Below are 25,594 nucleotides of genomic sequence, written 5' to 3' on the forward strand. Positions count from 1 at the left end.
GCACCGAGGTCAGGCTGACAGGCCTGTAGTTCCCCGGATCCTCCTTCCGGCCCTTGTAGATGGGCGTCACATTGGCCAGCCTCCAGTCATCCGGGACCTCCCCCATTAACCAGGACTGCTGATAAATGATGGAGAGCGGCTTGGTGAGCTCCTCCGCCAGCTCCTTCAGCCCTCTCAAAGTGAAGGAAGCAGCCTCCGCACTGCTCACACCAGGGGAGAGGGTTTGGAGGGCTGTGCACCTATCCCTGAGAGGGGAAAGGCCCTGCTTCAGAGGGCCCTGAAGCAGAAGCTGCCTCTGATGGTTAAACTTCTGTGAAGAATCATACCCAGCCTACATGCATGCAAATATGTTGGCTGTGGCCAGTGAAAATTGCCAAAACCCATACTATTATAAATTGTCAATTTTGAAGACATAACTCATGGCAAATGATTATTTGCTGTATAAATAATATGCATGTGAACAGTTTAATAGGCATACACAGTAGAGCTGTGAATTTAATGAAGTAGAGAGCGAATGAGCTGTAGACCCATGCAGTTAGCACTGCCTGACGTGACCCAGGTCTAGCTAGTGGCGTGATGTGTGAGCAGACATATGGTCGTGCAGTCTCCTTCTCCCCAGCCTTGCCCTCAGCAGCTCAGACCTCTATCTGGCACTGCAGAATGTAAACACATATCTATTTCTCTAATTACAGTGGCTATCTATATAAGCCATTGAAAACTGTCACAGAAAAAGAGAAAAAAAACCCTCCTCTCTAAAACCACATGGAGAAAACTTCAGCCAGGAAATGCTAAAATCTTGGTACATAACCATAACTGTATCTCTTCGCACACTTGCATTTTGAGAAAGACTTTAATTTCATGAGTGTATGTTATTTTTCAAACACACATTACACTGTACAATGTTCTCCAACTTTGGAACCACTCTTATACTAATGTGAAAAAATTCCTGCATGTTAGATTATCACATTACACATAAGCTGGCACTTAAACAAAATAGCAAGGGCTACAATTAACATTTGAATAAATTGTTTTAAATTTTCCTGAAAAAAACCCCACTCTCTTGTCAACAGAAAATTATTTTAAAATATTTTTAAAACTGTAAAAATAAATTATTTGAAATATATTTTTAATACTGCATGTAGAGGATATTCATGTTAAATTATTAAAATAGATATGTTGTACTGGAAATTACAACGTATGGTATTAAAGACAAAATGAAACATTTTGATGGACTCTGTTTTCTGCAGAACTTTTGGTTTATGAGGAATCTAATATTTTTGTCTAATTTCAAGCAAAACAACCAAAATGTTAGAATTTCCAGTAAAATTACCATTCCAATGCTTGATCATCTTTCTTTACTTTCACAGAAAACAGTTATTGTGCAATATAGATGGAAAAACCCTTGTCCAGGAAGCTGATCTTTGGAGATGGATCCTTAATCTTGGTTCTACCTCATTTAAGTAAGTAGATATTATGGTGGTAAAAAACTTTGACTACAAAGAGAAGTCAGACAGCCTGGGGTCTATATTTGCTTAGTTTTGTGGCTACCTAATTCAGGTTGTAAAAAGCATATAAAGAGACCTTCAATTTTGTATCCGTACAGGTACTACTGGAAAATGTAAGAAAACTGACAGATAGGCACCACTCAGTGCAACATTTCTGAATATGCATTTTCTATTTATAGTGTGCTGAGAAAGCTAATAAGGCATCAAGCGAGAATGTCATGATTATAATTGCATACAAACCCAGCCCCTCTCTGCAAAGGGGCTAATTCAGTTAGCAGTTCTATCCGATGCAGAGTAAATATTGATGTTTGACAGCATTCAACTTGTTATTTATACCCAGCTCATTAAAAATGCTATTTGCTCCTGCTGCTGAAGAGTGAAAGCTAGCTCTCCAGGGTAATTACTTAACCCATAGGAGGATTTCTTTATGGTTAGTAATGCTTTCTGGAAATCACTGCGACTATATGTATGAGGTTAAAGTAATTTAGTGTTAAATTAGGGTGTGATCTATAGGGACAGGTTCTGATGGTAATTGGTCATTGCTGTCAACAGCTGAAGGATTAACTCAAAATTCATATAGCATTATCCAGTCAATGGACATATGTGGAAAACATTACTTGTCATTGGACTGCTGTATTTGTGTCTAGCATACAGACCAGCAGAAATAGGGGCTAGAAAGAAAGTCAGGAAGCTATATAGTCAAATTTCTGAAGTTTTTCTAATCCAAAGACCCCTCTGCTTCATTGTGGAGGGGTTGGAATCAAGCAACAATTTTTGCAGTGGTGCCAAAATTACTCTGAATGTTCATTTATTATGCCTCTTTTTGCTACATTGTCTTTGTTTGCTGGGTTGTGCATATGGAAATGACTGTGTGCGGGGAAGTGTTTACATTTCCTTAGCAAGAATTCCACAGACTGTCATCTGACGCCTTACAGACCACCACTGTCTTGGGTCCAGAGCGTAAAGTCATTGTTCAAACTCATCCCCTGGACCTAAATAAGATTATTATGAGTTAGCTCAGCATTAACTGAAACATTTGTTACTAAACATGGGTTCCTTGAGTATCTGAAGAAGTTGTAGTGGGGGAATGCAGTGCCTGCCTTATCTTGGAGAGGAAAGACTCCAGTTTTGCTATGCTAACTTAAGGTATTTTCTCTCATTGCCATTGCATCCCGCAGCCTTACTAGCTTCAGTCATTATGAGACAGCGGTATCAGGAGACCTGGGCTGTCTGAATTCTCCATCGATCTTTATTTAGCACACTGATTCCCACATATCCCAGAAAAGACAAGCTAAATGTGCACAATACCATAGTTTCTTTTTTCCATGGTCACCAGGGTTAAAATAATGGTAGGAAGCCAGAGGACAACCGGAGCAGGGCACAGAGAAACTGAGGACGAGGACTGCTTCTAGCCAACTTTGCAACCTTCCAGATTTGGCAAATTTAAGATCAGAGATGGCCTCATTCTCCAGCTAGCAAGGCTTTGAAAGACACGGAAATAGCATGCTGCTTTCATGTGGAGGAGAACACTTTGTATTCTTGACAGTGCAAGCAAAATGCTAACGCAGAAAAGGCAATTATAATGATACAACTAGTCCGGGAAAAAGCATTTAGATGTGCTGGATAATGGGGAGGAGCTCCAGGAACTTTCTCATTCCCTTTTTCATAAGCAGAGAGGTTATCACCATTTTTCTTCACAGTACTGAACAGCAGGGAGGCAAATGCACAGAGCGTGGTGCATTTAAGAGAGATATCACCGATATATCAGAAAATTGAACCCTGCTCCATAACAGGTTTTTAATTCTGCACCACACAAGACTATCCTATTGACTGTTACATTTATGAAAAATAGAACAGAATAAGCTCCTGACTGCTGCTGGAAGTGCCTTTGTTCATGTAGATATCCCACCTACAATTTAGACCTATGCTAGCCAAAATACATTCACATGTGCTGTCCACCCCTCATTCACTCTGAACTGGCCTCATATTAATTACACCATTTCTATCAAATCCTGCCAGTTTCACAACGGGAACATTTATTATTCTGTACCTTTATTTGTTAGTCAAAAAGATAAAATTGGAGATCTCTGACAATAGAAAAAAATGCTTTAAGGTGTCATTAAGGGCAATTTTCCATCATAGGCCAGGTGATAGAACTGCACAGCCATCCTCATCAGCTGAATGAGCCCAAGCAGAGCTCTGCTCCAAAGAGTACTGAACGTACACTTGACTGGATTTATGCTTATTCATTTTAGAATAAATATAAAGCTTTGTCAGCTGGTATCTGTACATCCATCTCTCTCATGCTAATCACCAGGAAGCCTGGTGTCCAGAGAGAGAATGGAGAGGAAGAAAATCCCTCTGGATTCAGGCAGAGTTTTACAATGAGGCTGGCAAAGGGAGTTTAGTGTTATTCCTCCTTCCTCTCTGCAGCTAGTCCCTGCTGCTCCCTTGCTGCAGCTTTCCCCTTGCTCTGAACACCGACCTCTCTGGCAGAGGATGAACTAGAAGGACAACACTGCTGCATCAGACAAAGTCTTCTGTGGTATACAAACAGCTTTCTGTGCATAAGAATGCATTTTCTCAAAAGAAACTGATAGGAGAGAGAAACATGCATCCTCCTGCATCACAGAAACCCCAGAAGCAACCTCTGTCAGACACTTAGTAAAAAGCAGCCACACCAGGCCAAATTGCCAATTGCAGGAAGCTTTCCCTGGGAGGGGGCTCTGGGGGCCGTGTCCTCCGCTGGCCAGTTCTGCCCAAGGTCAGAGGTGCTGCTGCCGCCCAAGGTGCTGCATCATGTGTCGGGCATGTACGGGGAGCAAATTCATTGTCTCATCTACAGTTTTCTCATATTGCATTTGCAGTGCAGAAACAGAGAGGGAATTTGTCAACCCCCCCATTGCTACAAAGTGGAGTAGCTTTCGAAACCATACTTTGAACACAGAGAGAATTTGAAGAACTACTTTAATTTTTAATTATTTAGTACATCAAATCCTCATGTGAAGAGGACAATTGGCTTACTAGAAACTGTAAAGTGGAAAGGGTAGGATACAAAACCGCAATGAATTCTTAAAAATTGGGCATTTCTGCTTGGCTTATTTTTCTGCCAGGAGGAACTTCAAGAAGAGCAGTTTCTTTTTCTGAAGGCTAATGGGGGAAAAAAACCTAGACAAACCCCATAAATATGATCACATTGAAAGGAAAGCTCCTTTCCTATTATTCACTAGAGCTGTTCCCATTTCCTAAGCCGATCAGCAGCAGTGTCTGACCTCTGGTGTCTAACATCAGTATCAAACATTACAAGAAATTGAAGCTTCAGCTCATTTCATTCAGGCTGACTGCTCTACTCCCTGGGTTAGTCTTATTTTGCCACATTGGAGATTTCAGGCCTGTTAAAGAAATTTTGGCCTGATGTCTTTAAGCTGAACACCAACAGAGAAGTCACAGGAGGCCATGATCTGCCTTTCAACAGCAGCAAAGGAACACGCTGCACCATTGATTTTATGAAGAAAAGTTTCCCCTAACGTAAAAGAAATGAAAAAAGAAAAAGAAATTAACGGCGTGATACGGCCTCATAGTAATAACGATGGGGAGGGCTTGGCAGCCACTTAAAAATATCTCAGAAATACAGATTTTATTAGAGGAGGGTGGAATACCTTGTGTCATAATTTTAGCCAGAGAAGGTCTGGGAGCAGAGATACAAGGTTTCCAGATCTAAGCTCTGTTAAGATTGCAATTATTTGTATTTCACATGCTGAGAGAGTATTCAAACTAACGTTAGGGCAGGATCTTTTAGGTGCACTGAAATTAGTCCTACTGATTAATCCTCTACCAGAGCCTCTTTTCCTTAGAAAATTACAGAAGAAATGTCTGTTCTTTCTGAAGAATGAGGCATCTGGTAGGTACGTATAGTTTGGCAATGTGAATGGTCTTTTCCCATTTAACTTCCACAGCCTTAAGGATGCTTAGACCCGGGACTTTGGTTTTGGCTTATGTTTAATTGCAGCCCTTTATGTATTCCCCTCTAAATCTTTACTACCTTTAATAAAAAGTTGTGAAGCTGAAGCAAAACATGAAATCATTGTATTTTCTGGAAACACCTTTCAGTTTAGTTTTCTGGACAAAAGATTTACTGTGTGGAACCACTGTGAGGCATCAGAAACCATCTGAAAAGGTTAGTCATGCTGCCTCAGGGTGAATTATTGCTGAACTGCCAGGAGGATTAAAGATGAGAGATGAGCCTTTGCACAGCAGCCAAACACGGTCAGAGTCTATGTGCTTCCCACACCTCAGGGCCTGTCTGATCTCAGAAAGGGAGAGAGCAAGAGACCCACCAAGAATTAGGGAGAAGCAAACTGGGAAGAGGTGGGTCAAGGAAAAGAAAAAAAAAAAAAAAGGAAAAAAAAAAAAAAGGAAAAAGAAAAAGAAAAAGAAAAAGAAAAATAAAAAGAAAAAGAAAAAGAAAAAGAAAAAGAAAAATAAAAAGAAAAAGAAAAAGAAAAAGAAAAAGAAAAATAAAAAGAAAAAGAAAAAGAAAAAGAAAAATAAAAAGAAAAAGAAAAAGAAAAAGAAAAAGAAAAAGAAAAATAAAAAGAAAAAGAAAAAGAAAAAGAAAAATAAAAAGAAAAAGAAAAAGAAAAAGAAAAATAAAAAGAAAAAGAAAAAGAAAAAGAAAAATAAAAAGAAAAAGAAAAAGAAAAAGAAATTATTTGAGGCTTCCAATGTTTCAGAACTGTTGCAAACTGGAGACAGGTCACAGCAGATGGACCGGTGTATATGTCAGGGGAGGGAGCAATGGGCACAGTAACCCTTCAGATAGGAAATACTGTTAAAAAGCAGCAAGTTATCCATCGCTTTCCCTGGCCAGCAGGGCAAAGGGAAGTACTTAGCCCACTTTGCAGCAAAAGAGATTGCATTAAGGTGGATCCTTAACTGGTACAGGATACTTAGAGAGGCTATGGAGTCCTCATCACTGTGAATTTTGGAGAAAAATTTAGTAAATATCAGCGATGGCTGAGATGTATCTGATCCTTTTTAGAGCAGAGGAATGGTCTTGGTGAGGTGTTGCAACCTTTCAGGAGCAGTACGCCATGTTTTTGTTGTCCCCAGTGAGAGACAGAGGTACTGCTGGCACCACTTCTGCCATCTGATCATTTCCAAAAGCTGAAGGAACCTCACACAGAGACACCTAGGCAAGTTTTGGTAGCTTGCAGCTCCCATCAAGTTTTTAACTCAACAGAAACCAGTGCATGGCATTCCCAAACAGCCGTTACGACTTCTGCGGCATAGGTACCATGAAGTGCGGACCCAGGAGCCAGGGCTTGTCTCTACAGGTTGGCTTTTCAGGGATTTCTGGAATAATGCTCCTCATTGTCCCCTGACATTGGACTGGCCGGCCGATTTGACACATAAGGCAGCAGGCTGCAATGCTGCTCAAAGGCATAGACCAGCAAGCACATTCTTGCTGTCGTCAGGGGTGCTCTAACATGAACTGTTATCTCCCTGAGACCAGCCTGTCCCCGAGCTCCTGGAGCAGTGTGGGACAATCCCCCTGTCTGCTGGTGGCTTAAGTACCAGTCCCAAGGTTCTGGGGTGAGAGAGCCTTTGTGTTCAGAGAGTATTCAGGGAAAAGTTGCCATGCTGGGATCTACCTGACAAAAAGTAACTTGAAAATGCAGCGGGTGATCTTACAGTCCTCTTATTTTTCAGATTTTTCTTTGAAATAAAACCATCTACCTCCAAACACGGAGTGTCTCAAGAGCACCTGACTCAGGACTTAGGTGCTCCAAAGTAGTTGTTAAACAACTTTAGGGTGGGATCAGAATGACCTAACATTCAGTGTTTAAGACACACAAGTCTATAGCTGAGCAAATTGTCCTTAGCAGTTTCAGACTAGGTGCGGTACCTTGAGGCAGTTTTAAACAGAGCCACTATTGCAAGCTGATGCAGGATCTCAGTGATACCTACATCTAGCAAGTCCAGGAAGTAGACCTACATTAACCAACATTGCTACACACCTAAATTTCCTCACATTTCTCAGCTATAAGACATTCACTTACTTTCTTTACTGTTAATTAAACTTTGATAAAAGTAATGGAAAATATTAAGCGCATGAAAATAGAACAAGGAACAAATAACTCATTTGATAATGTGAGAGAAAATTTTGGAAGTCCCCTGGATACAACTACAGTTGGGGCTAGGTGACGTTACAATGTATGTAAATTTTAGAATGAGTGCCTTAATATTTTATTGGAAAAAATTAATAACTTCTATCAAGTCATTTTTTTTATCGGCAAAAAAATGCCAAACATTCATCAAGTTAGTTAATCTACTGAACCTACTTTCTTGGCACTTTTGTAAATCTCATTACAAATTAAAAAATTGACAAATTTAATCATATATTCATGAATGATCAGTAAACTGGATGAGTAATAAAGAAAAATCCATTGACTAATTTCTTTTTTAAATATTACATAACTCACAGGAGAATTTACCAATCAAACATTATTCAAGTAACTTAATTGCTAGGGCTGTGTGCCTTTTTATTTCTGCCAAAAAATTCTTGATCCAGATTTTCAAAAGTGTTTAGGGATCTAAAGATGTATTTGTACATCTCACAGGTTTTTCAAGGCATTATACAGGTTAGGGACAAAACTCCCCCTGAATTTGAAATTCTAGTCCTTGAGAAACAGATCAGTATGTGGCATCCTACTGAGGCAACCTGAAGTGATTTCCATAGTTAAAGTTACAAGAAAGTGATTATGAAATCTCGTGTGTCTGTGTGTGATTAAAAGTTTCTTAAACTTTCAGCATCAAGACTTAAATTTTCCATGCTTTGGTCTATGAACAAAGGCAAGACGTTTTTATTCTTCATTTTGCTTTTGAAAGAAGAGGTGTTTGGAGGACTTTTTTTTTATATATTGAAAAAAATCTTCTTAGAAGCTTATAAGTTATATAAGATCAGCCCAGAATAGTCTCTCCTCTTTTCCCCATTTTCAATCACTTTGAAAATGATTTGAAAGAATGGGTTTGAAAGAATTAACTCAAACCCTCTCAAAATTCTCAAATAAGATCTTGAAGTATTTGGGAAAAAAAAAAAAAAGACAAACTTGCTCAGATCATTAGTGTTAGATCCAAACTTAACTGGAGTCTTGGAAACAGTCAGTTTGTTTTCAAAGTTGTGGGCGCATGCTTCTCTCCATGTGCTCCTAACTCAAGACCTCCAGATAGAAATCTCACTCTGCATGTTTGTGTACAATATTTGCACTATTTTGAAAGCCTGAGACATACAAACATTTTGTGGAAGTGGGAATGGAAAATGTTTTACTCCTTACCATCTTCTTTAGTGCGGGTGAAAATTTGTTCACTTCTCACTCCATCTCCAGCTCGTGTAAAAGCCAACACCTGAATGCTGTAGTTGGTGTATTTTTCCAGGCCATCAAGCTCTAGTGATGGCTGTGTAGTAGTGACATTCTTTATCTCTCCTAGCTCTATAGAATAAAAAAGAAGTTGAGTTATTGCCAAGTTCAATATTCTCCCAGCTATTGATATCAACTGTGGAAATCCTGGGGATTAAAGAGTATAGTAGAGGAGTAATGCTTCATTATTATAAAATAGCAGTGAATTGTAATAAACTAAAATACCTTCCTTTGTGTCCTGACTTCTTACCATTCAAAGCAGACCCAGTTTTCATTTTCAAACTATTTTTTTGTAATTTTTTTAAATACAGGGAAGAGAATTGAAAATTTCTACAAGAATAAGATTTTTCATAAAGAATAGATAACAAGAAGAGATTATTGCAATACATTCCCTAAAGCAAAAATGAGAAAGTCAGTTATCTTCATAAAGATATTCTGGTTTTGAGAAAAAACATTTCTCATAAGGAAAAACAAAAAAAATGCCCCTTTATTTCAAAATATGTAGCAAGTGCTGCTGCAAAGCACTTGATGGCAGTAATACCAGCTAACAATAGATTTAAACACAGTAAAAACAGATTTACTTGCAGAAAGATGATGCACTTCATATGAATCTTTTTTGCAGCAAGCTAAGTAGTACAACCCATATGGCAAAAAAGCTTTAAACATATTTAGGGCAGAAAATAAAGCTGAATGAATGAAGAAAATCCAGTTTTAGGCACTACATGAACATCATCTTTTTTCATCATGTTGTAGGACATCACATAGGAGCTTAGACGTGCACTGATAATATTCACATAAGATCTGATCCAAAGACTACAGGCATCACTGAAAATATTTAATTTTATGTCCGTCATGTCTACATTTTTATGTATGCTTCTCATATATTTTTTATCTTTATTTTTAAATGTACAAAAGAATTGGTGGTTTATTTTCAAATATTCTTGACTTTAACATTACCACCAGTAACAATGGGCCTCCACGCTACATTTCCACTCTGAGTTCCCCTTGCTACATTAACAGAGGCCAGGATTTGCAAGACAATTGCATATTAGCGTGTACTATGATCCTGATGGATGAAAGCAAACGAAGGGAGACAGCTCATTGCCCTAGAGCTGTGGAAATTCAGCAGGGCAAATAGGAATAAGGGCATGTGCATCTCAAACCTACTAATATTTAATTTACAAGAAAGGTGGTACGTAAAATTATCATCATGTGATAAATTGCAGACTAGTAAGGTATCTCATTTCTCCTTTGATCATTTCACTCATTCTCTGCTCAGGAGTCTATTTCCCTAGGAATTGCGCTGAGAGTACAAAACATAAGCACAACAGAAGAGGCTGGCATGAAAATAACAAGCCTTTTCCATAAATGTTTCCTTTTTTTGCCCTCAGCTGTGCAGATGAAATGCATCCTGCCAAAATAAGCCTCTCAAGTAGGCAACTAGCTAAGCAAACAGATAACCAACCAAACTAAAATAAAATACAGGATTGGGCAGGTATGTTCTAGGTTCATATCATCATTCTTTAGAAAAGAAAACTGCTGGACTTTGTAACTGAGATTAAATTTTCTCAGGTCATTTTGGGTACTATGGCAGGTCTATGGAGTGTTGCAAACCCATGGCGGAAGCCTTCCCCGAGGCCCCCTCCAGGCAACTTTGCAATGCCTGCTGCTCTGTTAAAACTCTATGGAAAATGGCTTCCTTCACAGGTAGATGAAGCTTTCTCTAAACCAAAGAGAAAAAGAAGTACAATGCCTTCACAGCAGAGAGTAAATGATATAAAGGCCACATATGGCTTGTTACTTGGTAATAGCTTGATTTCTCTCACCTCCGTCCAAGAGATTGGCCCAGTAGATAACCCTGAATCCTTGCAGAATCCCATTCAGCGTTTCTTTCGCCAAAGTTGACCAAGAAATAGAGATGGTTTCTGGTGACGTGGCAGTGGCTTGCACGTTCCCTGGAGGGCAACTGGGCACTGGAATAAGATATTCACCACTTTTAACTCAGTGAATATGACTCAATGCTTACCCTTCGGCTACACTTTCAATTTTCATTGCTATCCCACCACCCATTATTTAATTAGCAGTTACACACTGTTAACAATGCAAAACCTTTATTCTTGCTACAATCCAAATGTTTCTGCAAGTGCAGCTGATTTCCCTTGAATAACTTTTGATGTACTGCTTCCCCACTTGCTGACTAGTCCTTTAATAGGTTTTTTGTTGCTTTTTTTGAGAGAGAAATGTGTCCTAGGGCTGAAATAGGCAGAATGTTCTGTAAGCAATTTAAATACATTTTTTAAAGTTTGCAGCCAAATTGCCGTCTTTCTGGACAATTCTAATGTCTCTCTAAAATTGGTGGGGAGTGGAAGCGGGCACATCTTTAAAAAATATCGGAAAAAATATTCATAAAATATTTTCACTGACATTTAGACAAAATTGGAAAAACTCAGCCAAATCTAAGGCATTTCTGTTGGCCATTTAGTGTCAAAGCAATACAGCAGTATTAGTATTTGGCATTGCTTTTAAAGCTCATGACATCTTTAATTCTGAGAGGGACCCAAAATTGAGTAACGACCAAAAAAAACATTGCCAGAAAAAGTAAGCATGCCAGATTCTGAAGAAAAAAAATATTATTTATTACAATACAAAAGAGATGCACGTGTGAGTATACTGCCTTCTGAGGTCTTACGGTGATCTGTCTAGGTCTAGAAACATTTAGAGTAAATGGAAAACACCAGCCTTCCATGAAGCGTATGCCTCAAAATCTGTAGCTGTTGAGAATTTTAGATTTGTGCTTTTGCATTTCCCCCATGTAAAAAGTCAGATTCCTAGCTGGCACTGACTTCAGTACACTGATGCCAATTTACAGTAGCTGAAAATTTGACCTACACTGTCCTTCAGGATTATTATTTGCTTTTATTCTCCTCCAAAATATTGGGCTCTTTTTGGATATAGAATAATTCTCTTTTTCCACTAGAGGACTCCCTCTCATTGCTTGAGAAGTGCTTTTTATGCAGTTTGAAAAAAAAAAAAGTCTAAATTGTTCCTTGGATTAGACAGGTTAATTTTGTCTGAAATAACAATGATTTTTCTCACATTAGTTTGGATATCCTTGAAAAAAACACACATCTCTCTTTAGGCTGACAAGATAAAGGATTGTGCAGTACAAGAGCTCTAGGTTTCACAGCAGATTATTTTGAAAACAAAAGAAAGCCAACAAAATTAACAGTATCACTTCACCTTTCAGAGTTTTACTCTCAAAACTATGATGAGATCACTATGAAGCTATGATGAGATCACAAAATTTACAAATGTGTAAACACCAGAGCAATAGGCTTCTTAATGAAAGCTGTGGTCTTAGTCAATATAATTCACAGCAGGATATATTCCATTAGTAGTTAATATATTACAGGTGTTAGATACAGTAGACAGCTGGATGGAAAGAGACTGACCAATGAGCACGTATTCATTGCAAGAGATGCAGAATCATCCAGGTAAATAAATGTAACATTAATAATATGTCCCACGATAGCTGTTTGCCAAGCACCTACCATCCTCAAGAGTAGTGGTGATGATTTCCTGAGAAGAAGGTCCTATTCCAGCCCGGTTGCAAGCCTGGACTACCATGCCATACTGGGTGAATTTTTTCAGGTTATTCAGCGTATAAACTTCACTGTCCCCAGTGGTATCAATACTGATGATGTTGAACTGGAAATTGCCCCCTGCACTGTACTCCCGATAACCTATCTGGTATCCACGAATAATTCCATTTTGCAAGTGTTTCTTTGGAGCCTAAACAAAATATGAAAGATTACACATGAAGTACATGTCTCCAAAGTCAAGCTGTTCCCCTTAAGATTTTTGAAATATACACAAAGTCAACATTTTTTCGTAACCAAATGCAAATCTATTTCTGTAACAATTTGAAAATACTCCCTGCACATGAAGTAGTAACTTTTTACCATTATATATACATTTCAGGTGCAGTTTGTTCTAATTTGTGCATTCCTGTGCTAAAAGAAAGACCTTTAAATGGTTCATACACAGAAAAATCTGACAAGGAGATATTCTTGAGTTATAATTTGAATTTATAATATTTTGTTTTCTTATCAGGTGAATCAATCAAAGTTGAGTTGATAAGGGTATATTTGCATTACAGGCCTACCATTCACTACTAATCGTGTTTTTTGCCAGAAGCCCTTACCATTCACTCACTAAATCTTTAGTAAGGCATTTATTGATCTGTTGAAGGCAGTCACATAAGTTTATTCAGCTAGATGCACTAGGAAAATTTTACGCTGTGCTTTGAAATATGCTTCTGTTCATTCAGTGTGTAGTGTGGAAAGATGATTAGATAATGAGTGCTGAAGGCAATGATGAATTGGAAAGCAGGGATTTGCATACTGAATAGCTACTAAAACAAGGTGTACAATATCTGGCATTCAGGAATATGGACAGTATAAAATGGTTGGCCATAGCTATGTGCCGTATTTCTCAGTCACAGTGCAAGACTCCCTGTACCCGACTAGTGGAAATCATTTCTGTACTCTGCAATATAAAATGTAGTCTAGAGTAAAACAAGGATTGGCATCTCAGGGAAAAAGCCTGTTATTGACAAAAATACCTATTAAAATTCCATTTAAATAGTACTGGACTAATTTCAATATGTGATAATGTTCCTGTCTGATTTTCTACGTATATCGGCAATGAGCTAAACCGGCAGAGGCAGCAATTTCTGTTGTTACTGCATCCCATCAAATCTACTGAGGAACACATTCTCAAGAAGAACGCTCTTTTCTGCTGCAGAACCTGTCTGTTTCAGCAAGTTTATAGTCCACTGCATTAAAGTCTCACTGGAGCTAAGAAAGCCAGCGTGGGATTTGCCTTTCATCCACTACCAACAAATCATTGCTCTGCAAAAGCCAGCACCCTCTCCGTATTTAAAATGTATCACTGGATGGACATGACTGGTTGATATGACTTCAGGTGCTTTATTTTTTTTCTCCCTCCTGCCTTCAGAAACAGAAACAAAACTTGAAGCAAGGATATATTTTCCACTGCACTACTTCAGTTCCTCCAGTACTAACATGCTCTCTGCAAGCGTGGCGCTGTCCGTTCTGATGTAGATGACCGAATTAGGAGATTCAACTCTTGAGTGCCTTGTAAGGCACGCTGCAGGGATTAGAACTGTGTTTTTGGAATCTAAGAGTATAATTGTTCCCTGTTTGAATATTTCTATGCTTTGCTGTCAAAAACCTCCCAACTTCTTTAGAAACATGTAGGTCTTTTATTATCAAAACACTTTGTTTGCAAGTGCGTTACCCATTCTGAACAACTCCATGGCTTCGTGATCTTTAAATGATTGCAAAAGGTATTTTTTTTAAGCTGGACTGTGGGGTGGAAACTAAGGTCAGATTATTTTTTGTTTGTTTGAGGTTCAGATATCTTCATAAAATAAAGCTGTTTGACTCCATCTGAGAAGAAAATAACTTTATCACATTTAAATAATTAAATAATTCAGGGTGAATTGTTTCATTAGTTGAAGGATTTCAAATTCTCTCCTAGTTAAAGGCTGCAACTGGAACATTTTCATGAGTTACCATGGATGGCTTTTGAACAAAAGTTGTTGCCACAAACACATTGCACATTGAAATCACAAGCAACGTGCATAAAACACATACACCACATAATGTAGTGCATGTATTGTTTTGTGATTGGCATATGCTGCCTACTGCCCCATTAAGGTGCTGTACGTACGTACACTATATACTATAAGGCATGCACTGTATACCAAGAAAAAGTGAGCATACACCTTGTACATAATAGATTACAGAAGCATATAGCACTTACATTGGAACACATATATCATACGGTAAAACAGAGGGAACATAATGATAAAACTGAATTGTACATTTACTATGCATTGAAATGTTCTCAGCACAGGACTATAGCCAGAATAGCCTCTTCACTGGGAATTCTGCAATTATATACTTTCTCATTTTCAATTGGAAAAAAATGGAAAATTTTGCATTTTTCATGAAACATCTTTATAATTGTTTTAGGTCAAGGGAATTTTTTCTTTAAATAAAATATCAACATTTTACTTCTTTTTTTTTCACTTTGAAACATTATACAATATAAAACAAGCTCAAAGTCACTTCAGAACAAAGCATTGAAATGTTCTGTTGCACAAAAGTTCAAATGTTCTTTGTTAGTACTACCTAAATGCTTCATTTTGGATTGACATTTTGCACAAATAAATAATTTTTGATATATACGCCTTCTTGTGTATAGACACATTTTTGGTAGAAAATTCAGTGAAGCAACGTTTGTCCGTGACTAAGTGTTCATGGGGAAAAATATTGTTACCCCTGTCAGGAGTCATAGAACATTATGAAAAAGTAAGTTTCAGTCTATGATTTTACTGCTTATCTCACAAAATCCAATATTTGTAAAATAGAGTATCAATGACTTTTGTAAAGTATGATGTTTTATAGTTGTGTGCACGTGTATATGCATAAAGAAGATCCCATGCCTAAATTTAATGGGTTCATTTACCTTGTAAAGTACTACAAGAAAAAATAATTAATATTTTCATGCTCTTTTCTAAATGAGAATTCCTGTTTAATTCCCATTCTGTCTCTGCCATTTTAAACTACCAAAAAGTGCTGAGTGTTATTTAAAAATTCAATCTGAAACCCAATGTTCTATGCAGACACATAGAAATGGGATTAAATAGATCACAGACCTATAAAACTTTGCTTAACTAGGATTTTCTAAAAGTGGGCTAAGAGAAACTTTAAAGGAAGATTAATGACTAGCAAGCTGCAGAAATAGAACTTAATACTAGATGAAAGATAATTGATGTGTTATTCTCTGTTCCTTTTGCTATTATTGACACTGTCTGTATTTAAATGAGGTTTACCAACTTTAAATATAACTATATAACTACAGTTCTCAACACAATCACTTTTCTATAATGCCATCATAAGTTTTCATGGCAAAAGCTCCACATGCCTCCAAAATAAAAATGACCAGGTTGTTAGAGAGTTTATTTTCTTTTTTTTTGCCTCCATGACAATATAGGATTGATCTCATGGGGTATTTCTTTATTCTTAAGAACTTTCTATTGCACAATGCAATGAGTGCCTTCTGCACAGCCGTGCATCATAGGGACCTACGCAAACTCAGGATTCAGCATGGGACTGAACTATAGTATGTCTGTGGGACCATCTTAAAGTACCTTGTTGAGTAATGCACTAAAACTGCTCTGGCCAGGAGAGAACTGCAATAATTCAAGTGAAGTAAATGGCTCACTCCTGGTTTTGGACTTCTATCAGGGAGACTTCTTCATCAGCTCTTACAAATTGTCATTCAGGAAATAATTCTTCCAGTAAAAGTAGGACTACGCAAGCACTAACCTTTCAGAAAGGCAGCTCATTGACTACACCTTTGTCTGCAAAGGAATTTCGAGGTCAAGGAAAACAATTAGGTTTCAAGTACATCCAGCACCACAGAGAAACTTAGCACCCATCAGATGAGCTAACGTACCAGCAGATAAAGCAATGACTGCAAATCAAGGCAAAGAGTTTTCAAGCTGAGCACACAGGGGCTTGACAGCACAAAGATCACAATGAACAGAATTTCAGTGAAGTGCCAGTGGTGCCTTTTGCTGCCCATCCTTTCACAGGCAGACCTCCAGAGTTTCTGCTGCTTGCAAAACAGCACCTCATGGGGTCTTGTGGTATGATGGGGCCATAGGCTACCTCTGGCTAGAGCCAGCAACACCTTCCTGGCACTTTGCTAGAGGACACTGCTACAGTGCCCCTCGTGCTGCTTGACCTCGTCAGATGCTGCTGGTCAATAAATTAAAAGCTTTAACAGATTTAACAGAGACTGGGTCTATAGGAATAATATCTTGAAGGTTCACAGGAAACTGGGTATTCATTGGAGACTGGGTGTACAGTCTGGCAGCGCAGTCCACAGCAAACTCCAAATGGCTAGCCAGCATCTGCACAGTGCGTGGCACCAGGATCACCTGGGGGTGCACAGTTCTGGGAGCATGGACCCACCTTTCCTGGTCTGTATATATGCTGCATGTGTACAAGCAGACACTTCCAAGGTCACAGGTAGCTCACACCTTAAGTTCACTCCAGTTTTGAAAACCCATCTCTACACTCAGCTCACGAGACTTGCCAGGGCAATGGAGTATATATTCAATACATAGCTCATTTCTGTGATTATTTTGTTTTGTTAGATGCTGATCATTACTCGACAAGTATCCACAAATCAAATTCCAAATGTGATCTTGAGAATACAACTCCAGCTGCTCATTTGATACGCTTCTACTCCCCAGAAAATACCTAGAGATCAGGACACTAAGTTGCACCTCAAGTGTCCTGGAAGTACAAATTGAACCATATTTCAGACAATGTTATTGAAATGTAGGTGTGGGAATTTTGTTTGTCCTGTAGCTGTCTGCACACATCTGCATCTATAAAATTTAATGGCAAATCTTCAGAGTCACAAATGGCAGCTATAAACTCCAGCAGTGAACCAATGGTGCCTATCTTCTCTTGTTGCTTTTGAAAATATCCCCCAAAGTGAACTTTAAAAAAGCAAGCAAGCCTTTCAATCTGCCTACGCACACATCCATAAAAACAAGTTCATGCATAGAAGCTTGGAGGTTATAGTTGACTAGATCTGATGGCAGTCACGCTTCTTGAGTGCTTTAAAAAGAAACAACCCATTAAGCATTTGTTTCAGTTGTTGAGAATCACTGTACACTCTTCATTGCTTCAATAGCTACTTCCTTTGCTCTACTGACTCTATGTTGCATTTAAAACCGTGCTTCATGTATGCCTTTTATAAGTACAATGTTGTGTTTCACTTCAACCACAAGGTAAGCCTGTGGCTAGTGACCACATGCCTTTCGTTTTTGGAAACCATTTGATGAAAACCAATGCTGATATAAATTTAAGATGTGGACGAGATCCAAGAGTCAGCACTGTATTTGTGACCCGTGCATAAGAGGTCTGATAAAGACTACTGCCTTTGAAGCTTAATACTGAAATGTCTCATCGAAACAGAATTTTTAATGCACCATTTTTAAAACACCATTGAACTACTCAAAAAATCTTGACAGCTGAGGTCCCTCTGTACTAGTTGGACATCTCCACAGGTATATGTCCACCTACACTGCATATATGGAGATCATGCACTGTAGAAACCTGTCTTTTCAGAAACCGACTCAAAACTAACACAGGATCGTGCTGGTTATTTAAACAATAAATAACCAGCAGCCCACAGTTATTTATATGGTTAATAAGCAGCAGCTCACTGCTACTATTCTGACTTTCTGGATGGTCCATATAATGGGGCAAAAGACACATCATCCACATTTGCAGGACTAATTAACATCATTATAAAAATTAGTTACTATTATGCCACCATCCCACTCCAGCACTTAGTACTCAGAATTTTACATATATGGAATTATCAATACAATTTGGAAACTGCCATTCATATTGAGATTACACTAGTGTAATTAGATAGCTTTATTCTCTCTGCTACAATGTAGAAGCAGTATATATCACAAAACCATTTAAAACATGGTTTAAGTACCTCTGATATCATACCAAAAGCATTTAAAACATTCTGCCATTGTCAAAACACCGGGCAAAATCTAGAAAAAACGAATTGAGTCACAAGACATGCCAGATTTTTAAATAATATCAGTTGCTGGTGTTTTTAAATCAGTTGCTCTGATTCATCAATTCTCATGGACTAGATTGAGACACTATACTGCTCTCTCTGTGCAGACATGCCTTCAGTAAGGCTCTGTCCCAAAGTCCATTCAATGGGGAAAAACTCCTATTGGCTCCAATGGTTTGGGGAAATTTTGCCCAAAACCACAGTGAAATTCTGTGAGCGCTCATTTTCCAAGCATGTAGCCTTATCGCTGAAATCAGAAGGAAGTAGGAAATGTTCTCGCCGTCAGCACAGGCAAGCAGCTACTGCTATTACTCTTCAATGGAAGGTTCTTTCTTTGCATAATGCACCACTCTTAATGGCAAATGTTTTAAGATTTGTTGGCAAAGGCATCTGCAAGGTCTCTCCCAAATTAAATAAGATCCACAGTTGTTATAAAACTCGCCTCAGTGGAACCTCTTTGAATGCACCAAAATACTGTCAGAGTCTACATTCTTGGATGTATGAGTACTTACCTTCCAGGTGACCCTAATGCTTTGTGAAGATATAGGCTCAAGTTGGACATCCTGAGGTGGACCATCAGGAGCTGGAAAGAGAGAAGGGAGGTGCATCAAAACTGGCCCTCACAGCCCACAGAATTCAGGGCTTCACATAGTATGTCACCATCGTAACACACCAGCATCACAGAGGTTTGGACTGATTCAATGTCATATGGAAAACTGAAGATACCACTTCATCAAACAAAACCAGAGCCTAGCATCTTCCTTATTCAGGCACCATCTCTGGCCAACAGTGAAATACAACACATAGCAATGCAGTAAATAAAATAAGAGTGAATAATAGTGACTTTTCTTGTTTAGTGATACTCTCACAATGCTGTTTCTGCTTTATAAATAGGCAAGACATATTTTCAGCAGTCAGAACCCTGTGGGTGATAGAAAGGCAGCAGAACCCCTTTGAAAGCAGGTGAGACAGGAGCTCTTCATCCAGCCTTCATCATGTTGCACACTTTCCAGTGGGATCCCCTTTGCTCACTAGAGACTGAGCACATTCAGCCAAATACCAAATATTTTATACACAAAACCCTATGTACTTTACCCTCTCCCCCTCCCCAGTGTAAGTATTCCAACCTGGAAATCAGACAAAAATTAACTGCCAGATGGAAAAAGCACGCTGCAGCTCCTGCCTGAGACAGTTTCCTTTACTATCGATACACTACCAAGGGCGTGCATGACGCTTTAAAAGCGAATTAAAAAAGAAGGCCCTGAGTCTAGGGGAACCTACTTGTCAGCTGGGCAGTAGATCAAGGATCGGCTGGGATTGAACAGGGAGATGTGAAGTAAATTGCTTGCTGAGCGAGGTAAATCATTGTAAAAGAAAGATCTGAAGAAAGGAATGGAGTCATCTCAAGCTGCTGTAGAGGGTTCCCTTGATGCAGAATATGGCCTCAGTAAAAGGTATTAAATTAAGTTTAATAGCATGACAAAGGAAGTAAAGCAATAAAAAGGGTGAGATGGGGCTGATAGAGGTGGAGCAGCAGTAAATGACAGCTGTGGTGAAAGGAACCAGAACATTTTGATTTAACTGATGAAAGCAGAGAGACCTAGAATACAGCCTGTAATATGTTTAAGTTATTAAATATGCCTTATTCTGTGCCATTCTTGACATTCTTTCCTGCATATGGGAAATTTCCAAAGGTTGAAAGAACTTTATTTCCATTCCTCTTGCATTAATGTACAGGAAGGAGAAGAGGAAGAAGTCCACTGGCAAAAATGAGATCTCTATGAATTTTTTTAATCCTGTCCTTTATTCCTGTTGACAAACATGAATGCCAGGTACATTATAATGTAGTGGAATTTGAGCAAAGCATTTGATCCTAAAAATGGGTTTTAAAATATGCCTCTTAAAATCTTGACTTTTCCTTGGAAGACACCAAAAGTTTTTACAGACCTGAGTAGTTAACTGTTCCCAGCATACCATGGTGAAATGTTAAATAAGAAGTCATTTATTTTACATACTTAATGTCGTACAGAGTTTGTGGCAAAGACATAAAGAAAACCCAGATATCCCAGCTTCCTCTATTGATTTCAGTATTAAACAACAGCCATAATGCTTTTTTTTTTTTGACAAGCATTAGTGCAAGTGTGTACTTGCAGTCTATTTTCCAACACAGGAGCTAACTGTGGTTGTATTGAGGGAAAGATGTGGTCTGTAAGCTCTGAAATCATGCCATTCTTGACTGTTCTTTTGCCACAGAGACCCTTTACAGTTTTCTTTCTAATAGCTAGTGCTGGCCAACTCAGGTCACTATAATATGTGGTATGTAACCTGTGCCCCCTTGCCAATAGCATGGGCTTTTCATATCGTCTTTCTTGGACCTTTATTTTGCTCCCTGTTCTCCATTTCCTATTGTAAAAGCAGAGAACAGAAGTAAACAGCTATCAAAAAATGATGCTCTTGTACATTGCACACCACCTGAAATCAAAACCCAGGAGACAAGCATTACATACTCTGCCTAAGCCTGACCTCCTCTCTTCCAATTGTTCCCTAGGTAGATCAGTGACTTTTGAATACAGTTCCACACTGCTGGTCTTTTTCTCTAAATAGATGGCTCCTCAAAAGACAGCAACAAAAGGATCAATTATTCTGAAACTTGGTAACAAAGAACTGAATAAAACGTGATATTAAGGTTCCACCCTGCTCATGGGGAAGCTGTTTTTTTATTTCAAGGCCAGCTGCTGATCCTGACAACTTAATTATCAGTCAGGAAAAACTCCGCAAGTAAGAAATATTCTAAGCACGGGGGAATAAGAGAGAAAGAGAGAGTAGATCCAAGAATCACCCCTCTACTTTGATGGATACGCACAAGGAAGGATGGGCATTTTGGGGACACAGATGATACTGACCGGAAGAATGTTTTCTCTAGGGATTTCACATTTTCATTGAACAAAGGAAAAGAAAAACCCTGATCAAATGATAAATATTTTGCAAACAAACTATTCACCATTGATAAAGCTGTTCACTGAAGGCTCATAAAAATGTGAATACTCTTCACTCCTTTCCTTCCACTAGGATGAAAAAGACACCTGATAAAAAAAGAAATGCAGCTTGTGTTGTCTCCTGCTTACTCTTCTTCGTGCTGTGAGCCCTTGTGTCCTGTTCTTATTCAAAAAGTCCCTCGGAACCAAAAACATATTCTCCTGACAAGGAGTATATTTTCAGTGTACTAAATTTACTCATGGAGAAAATGAGTGAGAATTACGCAGTTGTATTCAGATGAGCTGTACTGAAAATTGGTCACCGAGTGTTTAAAGTCTAGACCAACATGAATCTTGAAAAAGAAGTAGGATTTTCACTGCCAGGTCACTGTCACCCAGATACTCGCATTATGGTTCTCCTCTCAAAATCCCCAAAGAAGGAAGCATTGCTGACTTAGCATAAGATAGCAGGAAAAATAAAATTAGCAAGATAAAGATGTGTTTTCAAATACAAATGAGCAAGCTCCTGTCTGGTCAAGACTTTTCAGAGTACCTCCACCATCACTCTCAACTGTACACCTTTGTACATTACATATAATTGCAATGTATACCTGCCAGATGTATTTACGGCCATTCAGCATTTTCATTCCTAATTGCTGAAATAGAGAGCTGTAGCCCTCTGCTTTTCACCCATAAGTCTTTTTCAGTCACATGTAACATGTAGGCCTCAGAATGTGGTAGCATGCACAAGGCTGTGCTGTCCTTATCCATCTGCCACTTCTGCTAGCCCTGAGAAATGAAAATAAGATGGCACTGGAAGGCAGCAATTTGAGTGCACAAAGGAGTGGGCCCAGCCACCAAAGTGAAAATGCCCGCACAGCCCTCCTATTACAGAAACCTGTAGCAATGTAGAAGAATACATGGAAACAAAGAACAGGGGGATGACACTAATTAATGACAGCCAACTGACTTGTACAGTAATCAGAAAACTAAATGGTGGGTGGGGTAGCAGATGGAATACCAAAGGAAGATATGATTCACGTAGATCTGTGTTCTCAAATGGGGGTAGCTTAAATTAGTTACCTATACTAATACTTGGGCATCTAAGGAAAGCCACAAGACCCACAGGGGAGGAACCACCACTAAAAATAGGATCTCGTTGATTGAGTTGCCTAACTGTAGATACAGGCGTGCCATTTCCAGTACCCCAGGCTGAAAATTTGGAGCACGATGTCTTTTTTGACCACTAGATGCCACTGAACGGCTTTAATTACAGGCCTGCACGATGAAGTTGCAAAAGTCACAATGTTTTATGGGAACAATTCAGTATTTCTTTTGACGCAGCTGCAGCAATATAAGCAGCATTTCAAGTAAAGATTCCTCACATCAAAGAGCAATAATTCCCAGCACGATTTAGATGCTACAAAACCAGATCATACCTGCTTCATCGGTTGTGATGGTGAGCTCATTGCTGGCCTCACTCTTGCCGATGCGATTCTTGGCATACATGCGAATGTTGTAAGTTGAGGAAGGGTGGAGGTCAATGATGGTGGCTTGGTTTAGCTGAGGGGAAACATCTTTGGTTCTCTGAACAGAATCCCAAGAGTCTATTTAATAAGAGATTAAAATAAAACAGGCAAATGAAAGATGAAGTTAACATCGCTAACACTAGCATGCAGCTAAACCGTGTCACAGAGCGGAACACTACCATTGCTGAATTAACCCAGGTAACACCTGCTACTGCAAGCAAATCGAGTGATCGCCTTCCTTGACAGCACTCCTGACTGCTCCAAGTGTGGTGCTGTGAATAATGGGATCTCAGCCCCAGGGTCACCAGCAAATCCAAGGAAATAGCTACGCCTTTGCCTTTTTTTGAGGGGGTGGTGAGAGCAGCAAAGATTCCCCAGCTTTGTGTGCGTGCCTGTGTGTGTACATATTGGTTTTTTACCATTGGTACAACTGTGATGGGAGCTGCTGCCCCACAGGAGTCCTCACTCAGAGCAAAGGTTGGTTGTGCTCCAAAAAGGGGGGAAAGGGAGTTAATAAACAGGAATGGAGGGCCCTTAGACCAGCAGAGATCAGGCAGAAAGTTTGATTCCAAATTGCAGGAGCTCAGATCACAGGTGAACAGTGAGCACGAGCTTGGAGTACTTAGACATGGGGCTCAGCACCCTCCAGGACTGATGCTATTTCCCTGACTCATGTTAGGTTGCAGGAACAGTTTAATACGAGGGAAATGTAGAACCCTCTTAGCTTTTTGCATATATCTGCAAAAGGAGGAGCACATTGTTATTATTCATGCTTACTATTAATTTGCCTGCTATGTTTTTAATAAATTCTCCAGGCATATAACAGGAAAAAGGATGGAAATTGGCTAAACACAGTAACCCCTCCTTTTCATCCAAGCATTCAATTGCTGCAAACAAAATAATAGAATCTATCTCTTTAAAGCATCTTGATGTCTTTTATGACTTGCCATCCTTCATTCCTTTCTTACTGCAGGCAATGTTCCTCCTTTAACCTCTGCAGCATCCTATGGGGGATGTCACTGGAGGCTCTACAGGAGTGTTTTACAGTATGGGTCACTGTAGGCAGGATCGCAGAAAGCTCAGCAGATAAGAAAGACTAGTTTAAAAATAGAAACCTCACTCAGATACAAAATATTTGCACATACTGTGTAAATTCTTTTATATGAGCTTGCTAAAAGATGCACAAGTTGTCACAATGACATCTGCAGCTTGGCTGGTTACAGGGCCTGTTTGCTTGTCCATGTGGCTTTGTTTACCCAGAAAACATCTAGGAATCAGACATTTAAGTGCTAGCCAAATTCACTTGAATATATTTTTCCTTGGTAACTGAGTTTGTCACAGCTTCCTCTGTAGGATACTTTCAGAAGCTGTAAAGCAGTTACCTGCAGGCAGCGCTGCTACAACTTGCTTTCAGTTTGCTGCAACTTCACAGAATTTCTTAAACTTTACAGAATTTTAACCAGCAGTTACACTCCATTGTGTTCAATGTTATACAAGCACAGAAGGAGACTGTCTGTTCCAGTGTACCATGCCAACAGGAAAGGAATTTAAAAAAAAAAGACCTGCTTGGTATGGAGAATGTGTTAAATTTCCCTTGAGGATGATGAGAATTTCTTTTAATATAGTCCTTATTTATCAAATTGCTTAAGTTTTCACTTGGTTGTTTGAAATACTGACCTCTGGGTGGTAGGACTCTGTAGTACATATTGGCTGCTGAAATCAAATAAGCAAATTTGAAAAATTCTTGTGACTCTTAGTAGATTAAGTAATGAGACACCATGGAGAAAGAGAGAGATGAAAACTCACGGTCTTCTGTACTTCTGAACGTAGGTTTCCAGTGTTTATTTATGACTAACGCATGGACTGCAGGAGTATATTTTGATACATGTATCCCCTTTTTGAAGGGTAAAATAAATCAACAAAACCAATCCCCCCAAACTGAGTCAGTCCAGGGAGAACTTAATCTCTCACCAAAACTGTTTTCAGTTTTGAAAAATTTAAGTGTTAATAAGAAGAAAAGAGAAGTTAATATTGTTTTCTTTTGGCAAACCCTAAAAATATTTGCTTGCGTCCATGTGGTATGTAATTGAGTGAGGTATTGACTATTGGCTCTTCTGGTTTTTATTGATGTTGCAGAGTGCTCTAAAATCCGCTTACCTAGAAAGACTGAAAAAGCACAGAAAACAAGCAGCAATGGGCTAGCAAAAAAAAAAAAAAAAAGTTAAAAGAGTGGAATTTTTAGGTATTCTTTATTCCACTCACAAAACGTTACACCCAGGCATTTCTCAGTGTCATACAAAATGCGCGCTGACACAATGCTCGACGAAAAATTTACGATTTTGTGAAAACCAGCAGCTTTCCACCCGTTCCTAAGATAAAGGGGGAAGCTTTGGGGTTACTCTGCGGAAGACAATTAGGGCCCATTCGCTGCGCCTCAAGGCCGATTTCGG

At 39.0% G+C, this 25,594-nt stretch overlaps 1 protein-coding gene across 1 annotated transcript in view; it reads right to left on the reverse strand.

Moving 5' to 3' along the window:
- Positions 1 to 25,594, reverse strand: part of DSCAM (Down syndrome cell adhesion molecule) — a 413,163-nt gene that overhangs the window by 84,123 nt on the left and 303,446 nt on the right. The window contains 5 exon segments of the mRNA XM_009328037.1: positions 8,843 to 8,998; positions 10,753 to 10,899; positions 12,478 to 12,718; positions 19,153 to 19,223; positions 23,055 to 23,222. Of these exon segments, the coding sequence (XP_009326312.1) occupies positions 8,843 to 8,998; positions 10,753 to 10,899; positions 12,478 to 12,718; positions 19,153 to 19,223; positions 23,055 to 23,222 (783 nt within the window).

This window comes from Pygoscelis adeliae, unplaced genomic scaffold, assembly GCF_000699105.1.
Source record: "Pygoscelis adeliae isolate BGI_AS28 unplaced genomic scaffold, ASM69910v1 Scaffold154, whole genome shotgun sequence".
NCBI classification, from domain to species: domain Eukaryota; kingdom Metazoa; phylum Chordata; class Aves; order Sphenisciformes; family Spheniscidae; genus Pygoscelis; species Pygoscelis adeliae.